At 36.7% G+C, this 11212-nt stretch overlaps 1 protein-coding gene across 2 annotated transcripts; it reads left to right on the forward strand.

The window, feature by feature from the left end:
• Positions 1-311: 311 nt before the first annotated feature.
• ZPBP2 (zona pellucida binding protein 2) lies at positions 312-10918 on the forward strand. Of its 2 annotated transcripts, XM_045526394.1 has the most exons (8): positions 312-500; positions 1613-1738; positions 2784-2945; positions 5136-5354; positions 5915-5997; positions 7329-7509; positions 8106-8235; positions 10682-10918. In XM_045526394.1, exons 2-7 carry the CDS (start codon positions 1660-1662, stop codon positions 8198-8200), a joined length of 819 nt encoding a protein of 272 aa, XP_045382350.1. In that variant the 5' UTR covers positions 312-500; positions 1613-1659; the 3' UTR covers positions 8201-8235; positions 10682-10918. The 2 variants fall into 2 exon arrangements, with proteins under 2 accessions (XP_045382350.1, XP_045382351.1); XM_045526395.1 differs by lacking the exon at positions 312-500 and having other exon boundaries at positions 1414-1738.
• Positions 10919-11212: the final 294 nt, after the last annotated feature.

Genomic DNA, 11212 nt, shown 5'->3' on the forward strand with positions numbered 1-11212 from the left:
CCCGCGCGGGCGCGAGGGGGCGGGGCTCTCGCCTGCGGCGCCCTCGCCCTCGCCCCGCCCCCGCACGCGAGGACCGCCGCGCGCACGCGCTCTTCGGCGCGTCTGCTCCCGCGGTAGCGACCGACGGGTGAGCGAGTCGACCCGGGCGGTTTGGTCCGCTCTGTGGAGGAGAGATGGGGAGGCGTTGGGCTCGGGTTGAGGCAGGAAGGAGCGCATCCCTCGACGCCTCCCGCGACGCCAAATAGCCGTGATGCGAGCGTGGGTCCTATTTTCCGCGGTGCTCTGGTGCCTCGCAGGAGGTGGGGCTCCTCCCGCCCGGTCCCCAGGCCTCTTCCCCAGTACAAGGTTTCCTGCCCTGCTTCTCTCCGCCCCGGCCCACTCTGAGCCCTGGCTCCTCTTCTAACTAAAAAGTCAGTGATTTCTTTCCTCCACAGTTGTATGGCAGCGTTCTTCCTTATTCTATAAGAAAGACTTCGTGTATGGCCTGCGAGGACACCCAGGTAATAAGGACCTCTTCGGACGCAGGGCCTGTCAGAAGAGCCGGAGGTGCCGTGGGCCTGCTAAGGTTCTTCCCACGGGGGGGAAAGGAAGAGTGCAAACGTTTATTGAGCATCTACCGTGTGCTTGGCAGTTTGCGAAGGTCGTTGCATCTTTTCATTACAGCGACCCTCGTTGTGAGACCTTGCCTAAAGCCACACAGCTCATAAGGAGCTAGGATTCATTCCAGACCTCATTCTTTGATGCCACTTCACTTCCAGGTGTCTTTGCTGCTTCACAACAGGCGAGGCCCACTCAGAGGAGCGATTTCAGAGGGGGACGTCCCAATGCTTGGAACAGCTTTATCCCTCCCCTTATTAACTGGAACTCCTTCGCATCCTTTAGAAAGCTCAGCTCAAATGTTCGTTTATCACTGAAGTGAAATGTTCCCATACTGCCCAAGGAAAATAGTCACGTAGCTAACTTGAGATAACTTTGAGCCAGTTCATAGCATTTGTCATGTTTGGAATCCCTCGATGTTTGGATCCTCTCCATCCCCCAGCCAAATTGTAGAAAGGTATCTTTATGTATTCAGAACCTGGCATTCAGTAGGCTTTACAGTTTATATTTTGTGGGACTGCAGTGGTTCCAAGCATACCAAGTCTGAAACAACAGGTAATAGCAAGAACATCCTCCTAGTATGCCCATATAGGCTTAATTATTGTTCCTAACAGAAGAAATTCACAGTTAAATATCAAGTTTCCCTTGGGGATGACCATTATCAACTTTCCCTATTCCACTAGCCCTTCCGAAAATTTTATGATCTAAGTGAGTTCTGAATCTGTACATTAAAATGAACTTCTAAATGTGTTGTGTACATTTTTATAAACAAAGCTATAATATCACAGAAAAAGTAAAAATGTAGTGACTAACAGTCTCAAGTTTTTAAAACTTACTATGAGAAGCAAAAAGGACTTTACACTAGTATTCAACACGTTATAATAATATATTGATTTTTAAAATAGTGAAATCCAAAAAGAACTAATTAGTATCTTTGGGACAAAATGGTAGGAGTGTATTTCTTAATTTAATTCTGCTATGTAATATAGTTACACATTATTTTATTTTGTCACAGTGAAAATATATGTAAAATTACATCAAGATACCCCAGTCCTTATCTGTATGGATGTTAAACATGCTAAGAAAGAAATAGTGGACCCCACCTACATGTGGATTGGGCCTAATGAAAATACATTAACAGGTAAATTTGATTTTAATATGTCCTTTTTTAATGATGTGAACATTTTTTTAGAAAAGCACAATCACCAATTGGAAAGAACAAATTGAAATTTTTTTTATTTTTTATTTTTTTGAGACAGGGTCTTGCTCTGTTGCCTAGGCTCAGTCGATCCTCCTCCCTCAGCCTCTTGGCTACTTTTTCTACTTTTTGTAGAAACAGGGTCTAGCTATGTAGCTCAGGCTGTGAAATTTAATTTTAATGGCAGTTTCACTTGCTCCATGCTTAGGCAAATCACGTTATATCTTGGTCTATGCCTTATTTTCTCCTTATGCAAAAACTGAAGTAGTAATTTTTGTGCCCTACTTCCCAGAGCTGTATTAATTCACAAGTCTTTATAAAATCTAAAATGTGGCCAAGCTTAGCCTGTAATCCTAGCACTTTGGGAGGCCAAGGTGGGAGGATCGCTTGAGGCCAGGAGTTCAAGACCAGCCTGGCAATAGCAAGACCCAGTCTCTACAAAAAATAAAAAATTACCCAGGCAGGGTGGTGCATACTTGTAGTCCCAGCTACTTGGGAGGCTGAGACAGGAGTTTGAGGTTGTAGTGAGCTGTGGTGATGCCACTACACTCTAGCCCAGGCAACAGAGCGAGACACTGTTGCAAAAAAAAAAAAAAAAGTCTAAAATTTATCCTGTAGCACCAGTAATAGGAGATGAAATATCTAATATGTAATTTTTCATGATGTTAGAAGAGTGAGTTGGACTTTAAGCATTATTGGTTAATTTCTGTCATGTGAAGAAATCGTATCATTACAGGGCAATGTTCTCTCACTTACTGAATCACTGGCATAAACCAATTGAAACTTGATGCCAAAAAACAAATCAAAGAAAATTAAAATATATTTCAAAAATGTGCTTATCTCATGTGGTTTTCCATAGAATAATATGACAGAGTTAAGATTTTTGAGGTTGGGATAGTTCATTAATTTTTTTAAACTTTTGTATGTATTTATTAATAATGTTTGAATTGTATGTTAAATAGCCAAGTAATTTACTATTTCTGTTTAGGAAATCATCGACTAAATATAACTCAAACAGGAGAGCTGATAGTGAAAGATTTTGTGGAGCCTTTGTCTGGACTTTACACATGTACTTTTTCTTATAAAACTGTCAAAGCAGAAACCCAAGAAGAAAAGACAGTGAAAAAGAGATACGACTTTCTGATCTTTGGTAAGAATTTAAGCACTTTTTTTTGTTGTTATTGTTGTTTTAAGAGACAGGGTCTTGCTCTGTTCACCCAGGCTGGAGTGCAGTGGGACGATCATAGCTCACCTTAATCTCGAACTCCTGATCTCAAGGGATTATCCAGCCTCAGCCTCCCGGGTAGCTAGCAGTATAGGCCCACTTAACTTTTTTCTTGTTGTTGGTAGAGACAGAGTCTCACTATGTTGCCCGGGCTGGTCTCAAACTCCTAGCCTCAAATAATCCTCTTGCCTTGGCCTCCCAAAGTGCTGGCATTATAGGCACAAGCCACTACACCTGGCCAAGAATTTAGGCACATGTTAACTTCGACGTTTAGTTTGGATCAGAATTTAGTGTATGGTTTCTTCATTTAGTGAAAACGAATCTGTTATAGGCAATTGTTTCCCCATTTCCCACTGTCTAGATATATAAGCACAGTCTACTTTATCACAATTTGACAGGTAATTTAAAAACTGATGTTTATTTTCTTAAGTTCTATATAGATTCTTGTTATCAGCCCTTTATCGGATGTATAGCATGCAAATATTTTCTCCCATTTCTGTAGGTTGTCTATTTGCTCTGATGATAGTTTCCTTGGCTGTACAGAGCTTTTTAATTTGATCAGGTTCCAATTATTTATTCTTGTTGCTACTGTGATTGCTTTGGGGGTCTTCTTCATAAATTGTTTGCCTAGGCCAATGTCTATAGGAGTTTTCCCAACATTTTCTTCTAGATTTTTTAAGGTTTCACACCTTAGGTTTAAGTCTATTATCCATCGTGAGTTGATTTTTGTAAGAGGTGAGAGGTGGAGATCCAGTTTCAATTTTCTGCATGTGGTTATCCAGTTTTCCCAGCACCGTTTATTGAATAGGGATTCTTTTCCCCAATGTTTATTTTTGTCTGCTTTATAAAAGATTAGATGACAATATGAGGATTAACAAGAAAAAATCAAACAACCCCATCAAAAAGTGGGCAAAGGACATGAACCGAAACTTTTCAAAAGATGACAGAATAATGGCCAGCAAACACATAAAAAAGTGCTCAACATCTCTAATCATTAGGGAAATGCAAATCAAAACCACAATGGGATATCACCTAACTCCAATGAAAATGACCTTTATCAAAAGGTCCCACAACAACAAATGCTGGCGTGGTTGTGGAGAGATAGGAACACTCTTACACTGCTGGTGGGACCGCAAATTAGTACAACCCCTGTGGAAAGTAATTTGGAGATATCTCAAAGAGCTAAAAATAGAAATACCATTTGATCCAGCAATCCCACTACTAGGCATCTACCCAAAGGAAAAAAAGACATCCTATAATAAAGACATCTGCACTCAAATGTTTATGGCAGCACAATTCATGATTGCAAAGATGTGGCAACAACCCAAATGCCCATCAATAAATGAGTGGATTAATAAAATGTGGTATATGTATACCATGGAGCACTACTCAACTACAAAAAACAATGGTGAACTAGCATCTCTTGTATTATCCTGGATAGAGCTTGAGCCCATCCTTCAAAGTGAAGTATCACAAGAATGGAAAAACAAGCACCACATGTACTCATCATCAAATTGGTACTAACTGATCAACACTAAGATGTTCACATGGAAGTAATATTTGGGTGCCAGTCAGATCGGAGGGGGATGGTGGGAGTGGATAGACTCACAACTAATGGATGTGGTGTTTACCATATGGGGGAAGGGCAAGCTTGTAGCCCTGGCTTGGGGGAGGCAAAGGCATTATATATAACCAAAATGTTTGTACCCCCATAATATTCTGAAATTTAAAAAACTGATGTTGAGTTCTATAAAGGCATGTTAGTGATACTTTCACTGAACTGTGCTGACAGAAATGACACTTTCTGCAAATTAAGACCCTCTCCAAAGAGTCCTATTTTTTTCTTGATACTGTTATCTATATAGCCAACCCACAGAAGCCATTTCACCTCTTGTACTAGGTAGATAATATATCAGATGAAAATAACACTTTTCATTAAAGTTATTAGTTTTGAATATTTTTGTGAGGACAAACTGGTAAGACATTTTATTAGATAAGTAAAAGTTTCTGTGCTGATTTGCAAGATTGATGGGATTTAGTATTACATGTTATTTGAAAATTGGTAGAGGAAATAATTGTTAGACACAATTGTTTTTATCTTCATCTTTTTTTAAGCCTATCGGGAACCTGATTATTCTTATCAGATGGCTGTACGCTTTACCACAAAGTCTTGTGCAGGAAGCTATAATGACCTTCTCTTTAGAGTGCTGAGGAAAATCTTGGATAATCTAATGTCTGATTTGTCATGCCATGTCATAGAACCATCATATAAATGCCATTCTGTTGAAATTCCAGAACATGGCCTCGTACATGAGCTATTTATAGCCTTTCAAGGTAAAAATTTTTTTTAACATTTCTTTAATTTTATGAATTTAGTCCTGAACCATGATAAATTACAAAATTAATTACCATATTAATATGAGATATCTTATAAATAATAGGTCTTAAATGTTTGTTAAGCACTAAAGTATATAGTTGGTCATAGCCTAGTTATGGTTTTGAAAATTAACACACTAATTATTTACCTTCAAATATTACATATTATTTTGAAATCAATATCATTTTATTAACATAGCTTTTAAATATGGAGCTAATATTTCACTTATAATTTCTTATAGAATTTTAAATTGTGTTTTTGAGAAATTAATAAAAAAGAGTAACCAAACCAAATTTATTTATTTTAAAGCCTTGTAGTTACTTCCATTAGCCCCCAGATGGAGTGAAATCATAATGTATAAATTATTCAAATCATGTACCTTACTTTATTACGAGGATTAGATAGCTGGATTAAATGCATGCCTGCATGCATACTGAACTCAGCATTTGGAGCTTTATTGAAATGTTTGGAACATTTTAGAATCTTTTTGTCAACCTGTCATTTTTTTTCACTCCAGTTAATCCTTTTGCACCAGGGTGGAGAGGTACATGCAATCAAACTGTTGACTGTGAAGATATCACTAATCATAATGTCCTCCAGGTGAGAATTTCATTGTAAGGAGGAAGTATTTGGGTAGTCAATAAAGCTATTTAAAAATTTTTATAAATCATTTTATTAAAAAGTTTCTTCAAAAATCTATTCTCGGCCAGGCGCGGTGGCTCACGCCTATAATCCTAGCACTCTGGGAGGCTGAGGCAGGTGGATTGTTTGAGCTCAGGAGTTCGAGACCAGCCTGAGCAAGAGCGAGACCCCATCTCTACTAAAAAAAATAGAAAGAAATTAGCTGGAGAACTAAAAATATATATAAAAAATTAGTCGGGCCTGGTGGTGCATGCCTGTAGTCCCAGCTACTTGGGAGGCTGAGAGAGGAGGATCGCTTGAGCCCAGGATTTTGAGGTTGCTGTGAGCTAGGCTGACGCAATGGCACTCTAGCCCAGGCAACAGAGTGAGACTCTGTTTCAAAAAAAAAAAATCTATTTCTCCATGTTGTGAATATTTATAAATAATGAAAACATTTGTAAGGACTAAGCATAAATTATTCTTTTTTAAAAAACTTAAATATAAAGTATTATTGATTTTTGGTTTCAGTTTTTTAAACTGAGATTGTAAGACTCTTGGCTGTTTCAAGATGTGTAATTTTGGAATAGTATATCTAGAATATCATATAGCTCTCCAGGTAATATTATGTATTTTGTCTATAACAGAAGGATGGATCCCTGGTTCCCCAAATGATGATTAAACAGCAGCTTGAAGAAGCACCTCACAATCATGTCATCCTAGGCTAAAACAATGGTGCTTTCCAAATTATATCTATGCAAGGCATAATAATTGCTCTCTCCTCTGCCATCCTAAGAGACTAAGGACATAGTCTTAAAAATCCCTTCACTCCCCTGGTCTAGTTCCTGAGCCCATACCATTAATGTACATGATTTATAAGAAGCATGATTTTTTATTTAATATTAATATTAGTTATGAATTATTCTATGCTCAAAAAATAAAATTTACATCATTAGTTTGTAGTGCTGATTAGAGAAGAGTCTTATTTTCTATCTTGATTGACTCTTTTTTCTTGATGATCACATTGAATTGGAAATAATGTACTCCCAGTTATCTATATATAGAACAAGTATGTTGCAAGTAATTCAAGACAATTTTTTTTACCTTAATTTAATTGTTCTTAACCATTGTGCATATGAATTAACAACAGTTGATAGATAAGGTCAAGGCTAGACTAATTTTAGTATTAACAGAACTTTTCAGGAATTTACCTGCTATATAAAGTATGGCATGCTTATTGCCTCTGATACTGGAGGAGAAATTTGGTTTATGGTTTAGTAATTGTACTCCTCTCTGATATTTTTAAATCTTAGGCAAGAAATCGAATAGAAGAATTTTTTCGGAGCCAAGCAGATATTTTCTCCCACAGCTTTAATAAAACTCTACCAGCTATGCATTTTGTGAACCACAGTTTTCAAGTAGAACGTCTGGATACCTGTCGACCAGGCTTTGGAAAAAATGAAAGTCTACACAGTAATTGTGCTAGCTGTTGCGGTAATTATAAAATATAAATATCTAAGTATTTAGGTCTTATAGTCAGAAGAATAAATGAGTAATTCACTTAGGATAATTGAATTGAATCTTTACACTGATTCTGTTACCAAAAAATTATATTTAGCTAAAGGAAAGTAAAAATTCAAAGCCCTAAATTTCTAAATATAATTATCTTAACATATGTTAATTCTTTCTAATGTAGTCTCTTGTATTACAAAACATTCTGTGGTGTTCTGACTTAAGCTACTGTGCTATGAAGGAAAACAGAATGGTCCTACCTAGAAAACAGAGAACTAGGAAATAGGAACTAGAAAATTAGAAATAGGAACTCATAAATGGGGCACTGTAGAAGATACTGTAAAATGCTGATACTAAAGGAAAAAATGGGATTCTAACTTTTTCCTGTCTTTAAGATCATCAAATTACAAAGTTTGAAACTCAATTTTCCACAACTTAATTAGGTGAACGTTACTCAGTATAATACAGAAATGATGTGACAGTGAAGGCAAATTTATATTATTGGAATAAAATACCTCTAAGTTATATAAGTATAAAACACCTCTAAATTATAATCAACTATGTGTTTTCCTCTGCAGTGGTTTGTAGTCCTGGGACTTTTAGTCCTGATGTTGCTGTTATTTGTCAGAGCTGCATTTCCATCCATGTCTACGGAGCTAAATCTTGCCCATAAACTTCAAACAAAAATCAGCAATATAAAGACTAGAGGTGAAAGCATTGTTACTCGCTTGTGGAGGTGGGGGACATAAATTGATTTGTTCACATCTCAGAGCATCATAGATAGTTCCATTAAGTAAGATCTGTAAGACCAAAACACTGGAAAACATAGATTTTAGAAATTTAAAAAGTTGACATAGCATTTCTAAGAAGGAATTTAACCCAGTATCTGCAATGTACAAAGAAAGTTTTAAGTATTAGTGGATGATTTTTAATGAAATATGTTTTGTTGTTTACAAACTGAATCTGTTGCTCTGTACCTAAGACTATACATTAAGGTCTAGAAGAATAGCAAAGTATAATGCAATAAACATTTTATACTTTCCATAAATTAATTTGTTTGAAATCACTCATATGCTATAAAGACATGTGTTTGTAATTAGAACCAAACAAATTATTTATTTTGGTGTATTTGCTTTTAATTTATTTTTTTAAATAATAGACTTTGTTTTTTTAGTATAGGTTTAGATTTACAGAATAATGGAGCAGATAATACATAAAGTTCCATATATGCACCCCACCCCACACCCTTATCGCTTCTCACAGTTTCCCCTATTATTAACACTTGTGTTAGTGTAGCACATTTGTTATAATTAATGAACCAATATCAATACATTCTTATTTTTATAGTCCATAGTTTCCATTAAGGTTCATTCTTTGTGTTGTGAGGTTCTTTGGTTTTGACAGGTTCATGATGACATGTGTACACCATTTCAGTTTCACACAGAATAGTTTCACCACCCTAAAAATCTCCTGTGCTTCACCTGTTTATCCCTCCCACCTGAGCCCCTGGCAACCACTGATTTTCTTACTATCTCTGTAGTTTTGCCTTTTCTAAAATGTCATATAGTTGGAATTATACAGTATGTAGACTTTTTGGACTAGCTTCTTCCACTTAGCGATATGCATTTAAGGTTCTTCCATGTCTTTTCATGACTTGATAGCTCATTTTTTATTGCTGAATAATATTCCATTGTTTAGATGTATCATAGCGTGTTTATCCATTCACCCACTGAAGGAAATCTTGGTTGCTTCCAGTTTTGGGTGATTATGAATAAAGCTGCTATAAACATTTGTGTACAGGTTTTTGTGTGGACATGTTTTCAACTCCATTGGGTAAATAACCTAGGAATGTGATTGCTAGCTTATATGGTAAGACCATTTAGTTTTGTATGAAGCTGCCAAACCGTCTCCCAAAGTGGTTTATCATTTTGCATGTCCACCAGCAATGAGTAAGTGTTCCTCTTGTTCCTTATCCTCCCCAGCATTTGGTATTGTTGGTTTTTGGATTTTGGCCATTCTAATAGGTAAATAAAGGTATTTTATTGTTGTTTTAATTTGCCATTCCCTAATGACATCTTATGTTGAACATCTTTTCATATGGTTATTTGTCATCTATATTATCTTCTTTGGTGAGGTATCTGTTCAGATCCTTTGCCCATATTTTAATTGCATTGTTTATTCTCTTATTGTTGAGTTCTAGTGTTCTTTTTTAAGTTGAAGAATCTCCTCTATTCCTAGTCTGCAGAGAGTTTTTATCATGAATGGGTAGTAGATTTTGTCAAATGCTTTTTCTGCATTTATTTATATAATCACATGATGTTTCTTTAGCCTGTCAATATGATGGATTACATTAACTTATTTTCAAATGTTAGACCAGCCTTGCATATTTGGAATAAATCCTTCTTGGCCATATGTATAAATCTTTTTTAAATTGTTGGATTTAATTTGCTAATATTAAGTATTTTTGCATTTATGTTCACGAGGCATATTGGTCTGTAGTTTTATTTTTTGTAATATCTTTATCTGGTGTTTTTTGTTTTTTGGGGTTTTTTTGAGACAGAGTCTTGCTCTGTTGCCCGGGCTAGAGTGCCACAGTATCAGCCTCACTCACTGCAACCTCAAACTCCTGGGCTCAAGTGATCCTCCTGCCTCAGCCTCCCAAGTAGCTAGGACTAGAGGCATGTGCCACCATGCCCGGCTAATTTTTTCTATTTTTAGTTGTCTGGCTAATTTCTTTATATTTTTAGTAGAAACAGGGTCTCGCTCTTGCTGAGGCTGGTCTTGAACTCCTGCCCTCAAGCGATCCTCCCGCCACGGCCTCCCAGAGTGCTAGGATTACAGGTGTGAGCCACCACGCCTGGCCTTTACCTGGTTTTAGTGTTAGAGTAATCCTGGCTTCATAGGATGTGAGTTAGGAAGTGTTCTGTCTGCCTCTGTTTGCTGTTTAAAATATTTTGAACTTCAAGAATGTTTGCCCCTGATATCTTGATTCATATCATTGGATTTCCTATCCCCTAGCCCTCATCCAAGGTAAGCTGTTTAAATATTATAACATTGCAGAATAAAAAAGCATGTGTTGAATTAATATTTTGCAAATGGTAAACCCATCAATAATAAAATTAAGTGAATGTCATCCTCTTTATCTCATTAACAGAGAAATAAAGCCCTGAGATGGCAAAAGAGTTATATCTTCTGACTTACTCGGTGGAAATAGAAGTTGTGACAGCATCCCCACAATTTGCTGCTGAAAGAGTCTCACACTACCTCTCTTTTTCATCTTGATTCTTTAAGTGTACATTTGTAGTACTTAGAAGTCACATTTCACATGACCATATCTACCAAAAGAGTCACTATTGATTGGAATTCTGTACTTTGTACTACTGCAAGAGTATTTTCCAACACTGGTGGATTATTAGCAATAAACTAATGAACATTTGGTTTCCGTTTGCTTGGTTCAGCAATCATTTGGCATGTATGTGGTGTTAGTAGCATTATGCTTTGAATTGCAGATGCCATATCTTGAGGTATTGTAGATGCTTCTATCTGAAGCAATTAAAAAATTAATGGATTTACTTAGTTTAGATTTAGTAAAATTCTCTGGTCATATGTGAAAGCATTAGTTTACTGAAGTAAAAGAAAATCTCTGATCACATAAACTTTCAAGAACACAATTTCTTAAACATTT

Source organism: Lemur catta, chromosome 15, assembly GCF_020740605.2.
Source record: "Lemur catta isolate mLemCat1 chromosome 15, mLemCat1.pri, whole genome shotgun sequence".
Classification (NCBI taxonomy): domain Eukaryota; kingdom Metazoa; phylum Chordata; class Mammalia; order Primates; family Lemuridae; genus Lemur; species Lemur catta.